Source organism: Mobula hypostoma, chromosome 8, assembly GCF_963921235.1.
Source record: "Mobula hypostoma chromosome 8, sMobHyp1.1, whole genome shotgun sequence".
NCBI lineage: Eukaryota > Metazoa > Chordata > Chondrichthyes > Myliobatiformes > Myliobatidae > Mobula > Mobula hypostoma.
The window spans coordinates 88,115,596-88,122,570 of record NC_086104.1 but is presented as its reverse complement, the minus strand read 5'-3'; the positions used below and the strand labels follow the sequence as shown (position 1 = coordinate 88,122,570).

Sequence of the window (6,975 nt, the reverse complement as noted above, 5' to 3'; positions counted from 1 at the left end):
TTTATTAATATTATTATTTCATTTATTTTTTCTATATTATAGTATGCATTGCATTGAACTGCTGCTGCTAAGTTAACAAATTTGATAATAAATCTGATTCTGATTCAATATTCTGCTCCTCAGATTTTGTATCGTCTCTCACTATCGCCTTGATCTCATCCTTAATTAAGAGCACTGCCCCACCTCCCTTACCTTCCTGCCTATCCTTCCATATTATTTGGTATCTTTGGGTATTTAATTCCCAATCCTCTCCACCCTGCATCCACATCTCTGTAATTAATGGCTACTAATTTGTACTGATTTGTGACAGTAGACGAGCCTAATAGACTCACAGGTGAAGTGTCGCCTCGGCTGGAAGGACTGTCTGGGGCTTTTTGACACAGTCCTGAGATTTCTATTTGCAGAGATGTTGGCTGAGTTTTTTCCAGCATTTCTTGCGTCCCTGAGCTCATTCGCCGCGAAGGCTCCTCTGGGAGGCGCGGCAGAGCTGGCGGGAGGGGGCGCAGTCGCGGGAGTCTCGCTGGGCGCGGACGCCGCCGACTGACGCTGCGACAAGATGGCGGTGACCTCCAGCGGGCTGGCGTCGGCTGTCCGGATGGATTGATCGCGGGGCAGAGGAGCGCGGGGTTTGGGTGTTACAAGCGTGGCGACCGCGTTGGATGCGGCGCGGTTAATTTATCCTTGAGTGCGTGCACTGATCGCGGGTTCCTATTCCTGCAGAGAAGAGGTGAAGATATTTATCCCAGGAGGGGGAGAGGTTGAGGGTGTTTATTCCTGCAGGGAGGGAAGGGTGCGGGTATTTATTCTGAGAGGGACCCAGCAGACTGCGAGGATGAAGTTGAAGGATATAACGCGCTGGAACTTGCGGGTGTCATTGGTCTACGCGATTGGCATATGGACCCTGTTCGGTACCTACGCCTACCTACAGACGAAGAGAAAAGAAGAGAAGGTTTTGGTCGAGAGCAGTAGCGAGATTTCTGCAGGTAAAAGTAACTGGTGCGGAATAAATGCTCCCCCCCCCCCACACACACACACTCGTGTACTACGCAGCTACTATAGAATACTACACCTTCACATTATCCCATCAGATACTGAATATATCCCCCATTGCCCTTGGTAAGAGGCGCAAATGTGCAATATAGCCAGTAGAAGGTAAATTTTAACCCATGTAACATGCCGGCTAGTGCCAGATAGCTCTTTTGTCCACACTTTCCCTGCACCTTGTAGTGAAAAATCGTCCCTATGTCTTGCCATCAACCATCCCAGTCTATTCCTAATTCTGCGTAGTTAAAATGTGGAACGTGTGTCCAAACGTATAGAGTTGCATAACATGGAAACAGATTCTTCAATTCCTTTCCCATTCTTCAAATTGTCCAAATGTCTTTTAAAAGCTGTTAATTGTTCCTGCCTCAGGTTAACGTGTTCATTGCTTGAATTGTGTATGTGTTGGGGGTAAATTTGAAGGGTAATAAAATAGGTGTGGAGTAGCGTTAGAATAAATGACTACTCTGTGGATTCACTAGACTGAAAGGCCTGTTTCTGTACAATATGATTCCGTGAAAACCTATTAAAATAAGAGGACAGGTCATTCAAGACAGATAAGAAGACATTTCTTCACCCAGAGGATGGTGGATTTTTGAAATTCACACCCAAGGTGGTTATGGAGGCCTATTTGCTGGGTATATTGAATATATAGATTTAAAGTCTTTTTTTGGGTATTAAAGAAATCACAAGGAATGTGGGATTTCTTAGGAAAGTGGTACTGAGGTGAATGGTCAGCTATGTTCTTAATTGAAACATGAAGCAGGCATGAGGGGCCGATTAGCTTACTTCTGACGTTTGGTATGTTCTTTATATCTTTGGATACCATCCTCTGATAGCATTATATACAGTATATGTATTTTTAACCAAGTCTTCGTACTGTGTTTTTGACCTTTATTTGTTGAGTATAACCCCTACACTCTTCATCTATGTAAACTGTACAGTTTTGGACCAATCTTAAAAAACATGTACTCGGGGCTAAAAGCACCCCTATTTTTCTATACAAAATTGTTGATTAGTCTTTCCTCTCTTTTCGTTAGAAGACCCTCAAAAGGAAGACCAAAATACTGAGGAGCGGAAAAGGAAAACCAATAAAGACTTTATAGAGACTCGTGTTGTTGTCAAGGAAGGTTTTATCCCCTTTTCAACCAGAATCTACAACTATGGAAAGTCTTTCTTTGAGACTTCGTCTGATAATTCATCAGAAAATTAGAATTCGTAAGAGTGACTTGTTCCAGCAGCATTGTAAAACACTGGTTCTTTGATCTTCCATGATACACCAAGGACTCTTCATACCACATGTCTCAATCTCTAGCCCTGATACAGAGTTTCAACTCAAAATGTCAAACAGTTCCTTTCCCTCCCACAGATAACTGCTCAACCTGCTGAGTTCCTCCAGCAGATTGTTTGTCGCACTCGGTCTGTGAAGTTGCCTTGCAATGTGTAAACTTCAGTTGACCTCTAGCTGTCTGTTATAGTTGGACTTCTATAACAGTTGCTTTGTTATGCTGGACAGAGGTGCCCTGTTGTTCAGAACACTCAAGCGTCCATTGTGTTGCTACTGTGCTAATATCTCCTGGACTGTGCCATTGAGAGAACAAAGGTATTTAGAGGTTGTTGCTGCAAACATTTTCGCATGAAGGTTTGATTTTTATTTTTGCAAATATATAATCAACCTCCAGAACAGCATTTCAAAGTTAACTTGTTATCAAGTACATATGTTACAATCTACTACCCCGATTCATTTTCTTGCAGGCATTCACAGTAGAACAATGAAATGCAATGGAATCAATTTCAAAAAGCTACACACAAAGACTGACAAACATCCAATGTGCAAAAGAAGATGAACTGCAAATACAAAAACAAACAAACAAATAATACTGAAAACATGGATTATTTTTAGAGTCTGTGAAAGTGAGTCCAAGGTGCTTGTAAATGCGAGCCACTTTTCTTCCTTTTATTCCTCTTACCCAGACCTGGGTGATCTGCTGCCATTACAATATTTTTATAATTTAAAAGAATGATAAATACAATTGCAATTTGATGAGCTGAACTGTTAAGTGCCTGTTGTTATGAGATCATTTTATTAAATTGAGACCTTATCAAATTAACCATTTTACACTGGTTTAAAAATGGGAAATTGATTCATGCTGCACCCTTGTATATAATATTCATTTGTGATGTGTCATGAAAGAGCAAGTTCAGAATTTATTTTTAAATTATGAAGCAATCACCTAATCTGTTGTGAGCTGAAGTCAATTAAAGGTGCTTCAACATCCAGATTTAAATCTGCACATGCCTGTAATTTGATCTTTGTGTTACTTTTCGTTCTGGAGTTCTGCCACTTTTGTCTCTTCTCATCCAAGGACTAAAGTTGTGGACATTTGCTGCTGTCCTGGTAACTTGCCATGTTCTACCCAATTCTGTGAATAAAGCAATGAGCACAGCCATACAACTAAAAATGTTATTACAGGCGTAAGACTGGAGGGGTTTAATTGACCTAGAAAGTAAGTGTAGGATTTGGATAACCCAGCTCATTGTTTCTGTATTTTTGATATTGAAGATTTTAACCTCTTGACTACTTTAAAGATTACGGGTATATTTAGTAGCTAAGGCCTTGACAACCCTTGGAGTGGGGTGGAGGTTGTCAGGTACTCTAGGATTCTGAATTTTGTGCTGATATATAGTACTGTGCAAACATATTAGGCACATATATATAACCAGCATGCCTAAGGCTTTTGTACAGTACTGTATTTGTCAAGGTGGAGCGGACAGCGAGTTTGTAAATCTGGCGGGAGCAAAGGATGTTGGGATAGTGAGGGTGGAGACCGTGGGACCGGTGGCAGAGAAGTATTGGCGCAGGTGCATACACATCCAGCCCTGAGACACCAGCAAAGGTAATTTGATTCCCAACAATTGGTTTATTGTTCATTGCGGAATATCTCTCTGGTGCTTCCTGCTCTCTCCCCTCTCCCCTTTTCCTAACCATGATTCCCCTCTCCCTGCCCCTGCCCCTGCCCCTTCCCACTCTCAGTCCACAAGAGAGACCCATATCAGAATCAGGTTTATCATCACTCATGTCTATCGTGAAATGTGTCTTTTTTTCCCCCCAGCAGCAGCAGTACAGTGCAAAACTGCTACTGGCCTGTGCAAAAGTCTGGGCACCCGAGCTGTGTACTGTATATGTGCCTAAGACTTTTCCACAGCATTGTACATTGTTGATGGAGGAGTTTTAGTACAAGTATGTCAGCAGGTTTATGTTATATTGCAGTTGTTATGCAGCCTTCAGGTAATGTCTCACCAATGGGTCAGCACAACTGTTCATTGAATGCAGTTTGGTGCATTCAATCCATTACACACTTCAGCATAAGTTAAACTTTATGCTTGCATGAAACTCCTTGGGGGGGGGAGAGAGAAGCAGATAGTAAAGAGCACCCTTGTAATGTTTGCTAGTGTAATAATGTTTTTAAAAAATGCCATGAATTTATAGAGCAAATTTCACATTCATTTCAAGATTTTACAACTAATGATGTACAGTGTTGTACGTTAGGAAATGCAGCAACTAGTTTGGATACAGAAAGCAACATAATATTGACATGCAAACATGAGAATCTGCAGATGCTGGAAATTCAAGCAACACACACAAAATGCTGATGAATGCAGCAGGCCAGGCAGCAGCTATAGGAAGGTGTACAGTCGACATTTCGGGCCGAGACCCTTCGTCAGGACTAACTGAAAGAAGAGATAGTAAGAGATTTGTAAGTGGGAGGGGGAGTGGGAGATCTGAAATGATAGGAGAAGACAGGAGGGGGAGGGATGGAGCTAAGAGCTGGAACTTTGATTGGCAAAAGGGATACAAGGCTGGAGAAGGGAGAGGATCATAGGACGGGAAGCCGAGGGAGAAAGAAAGGGGGAGGGGAGCCCAGAGGAAGATGGAGAGCAGGCAAGGAGTGATTGTGAGAGGGACGGAGAGAAGGAAAAAAAAGTTGGGGGTGGGGAGAAATAAAGATAAACAAGGGATGAGGTAAGAAGGGGAGGAAACATTGATTTCTCTAACTTCCGTTAATGCCCCTCCTCCCCTTCTTACCCCATCCCTTATTTAATCCCCCCTTTTTTTTCTTCTCTCTCTGTCCCTCTCACAATCACCCCTTGCCTGCTCTCCATCTTCCTCTGGGCTCCCCTTCCCCTTTCTTTCTCCCTAGGCCTCCCATCCCATGATCCTTTCCCTTCTCCAACTCTGTACCCCTTTTGCCAATCAACTTTCCAGCTCTTAGCTTCTTCCCTCCCCCTCCTGTCTTCTCCTATCATTTCAGATCTTCCCCTCCCCCTCCCACTTTCAAATCTCTTACTATCTCTTTTTTCAGTTAGTCCTGATGAAGGGTCTCGGCCTGAAATGTCAACTGTACTCCGTCCTATAGATGCTGCCTGGCCTACTGTGTTCCACCAGCGTTTTGTGATAATATTGACATGACTGGTTCTTGTTGAGTGAGGAATATATATTCAGTAGGGCAATAGGGATCACTGCTGTGCTCTTCAAAACGTGATGTGTTATCTACATTTGGGTGAACAATCAAGCATTGGTTTAACGCCTCAGGCAAAAGATGACACCCTATTTGCAAGAATGACATGCACTGAGACACAGCAAACTTGACAGTCGAAACGAAAGGTTGGTTCGTCCCACTGCTCCGCCAGATGTACTCTGCACAAACAAGTTTCTGTAGCCCCAACACAATTCTGCCAAACCACAATGCAAGGTGCTGGTACTCCCATTCTTCAAAACTTCCTTACTTGTTACTGTTAAAGATGCAAAACAGTTCCCAAGGGTAGTATTAGAAGTGGGAGATCCTACCCATTTAAGACAGAGAGAGCAGACTAGAGACCTTTAGAAAACAGAAGCCTGAGCAGCAGTCTAGGTGGAATCTGAGAAGATATGGGGTCAGATTGAAGTTGGGCAATGTAGGTATGAGGTAGGTATTAATAAATGAAGATTCAAGAGCAAATCCTCTACCTCAGGAATGGAATGAGCTGAATAATGGAGGTGAGGATAACACAGGGGAAAAGGAACTGCTATTGGGTAGTGGACCATGTCGAACAAGTGGCCAGTCTCTGTGGTGATCTTGGTAAATATTTTCATATTAACCATCCTATTAATAAGAGCGTCCTGGGACCACTTGGTCTCCTGTTCCATCAATGTTTTACTAATTAAGAATGTCATACATTTAATCACAGTGAAAGCACATTCCCTGAAGACAAATTAGTTTCTGTGAGGTCTGCGTAATCCTATTTAATTACCAATCCTTATTCTCAATTGTTCCTCAGATCTATCTTATTTTTCTCTTACTTCAAAAAATAAATACCTTCCACCCTGTACAGTTTCAGACATTTCTTCACATGCCTTAACACTTATCACAATAAGCAGTTGGGGTAATTATTCTTACAAGTCCATTGTAATGAATAGGTGTTCAATTGAATTAAGCAAGTTCACACCCATTTTGTTCTTGATACCTCTCCAATTTACAGACCACAGCACTGAACATTTGTCGTGGAAACAAAGTCCTTTTACACTATTGGTGTGTTGGGTGGTACTATTATTCTACGAAATGGAATAGACTCTTACTGTCCCTTACACCACTGACATTTCGGGCAGCAATGAAGTTTCCTCCATCTCTTGTCAGTCCTTGGCCACCCAAATTTAGAAGGATTCTTTATTGCTGTTTCCATAACAACTTTGTTTTAAAAGTCAGGGTTGTTACCCCTGAGCCAAACCCCCCAAACCTGGAGGACCAGCAGACTACTTTTAGTCTGGTCTCTACCCTTTGACTTGTTTGGTATGGGTGACCCTACCAAGAGTCAAAGCATAAAGCCCTAACTCCAGCCAACATAGCTCTTTGGGTGACTGTGACACACAAGCTTCCAAACCCTGACAAGGTTGTG

The 6,975-nt window shown here is 42.4% G+C and overlaps 1 protein-coding gene across 1 annotated transcript; it reads left to right on the top strand.

Annotated features, from left to right (window-relative positions):
- The first annotated feature begins 532 nt into the window (after positions 1-532).
- LOC134350162 (small integral membrane protein 26-like) lies at positions 533-3,502 on the top strand. Its single transcript, XM_063055120.1, has 2 exons — positions 533-983; positions 2,082-3,502. Exons 1-2 carry the CDS (start codon positions 833-835, stop codon positions 2,252-2,254), a joined length of 324 nt encoding a protein of 107 aa, XP_062911190.1. The 5' UTR covers positions 533-832; the 3' UTR covers positions 2,255-3,502.
- The last annotated feature ends 3,473 nt before the right edge of the window (positions 3,503-6,975 follow it).

Coding starts and splice junctions, on each gene's coding strand:
- LOC134350162 (XM_063055120.1), top strand. CDS start 833: ATGAAGTTGAAGGATATAACGCGCTGGAACTTGCGGGTGTCATTGGTC. Junction 984..2,081: donor CAGTAGCGAGATTTCTGCAG/GTAAAAGTAACT, acceptor TCTTTTCGTTAG/AAGACCCTCAAAAGGAAGAC.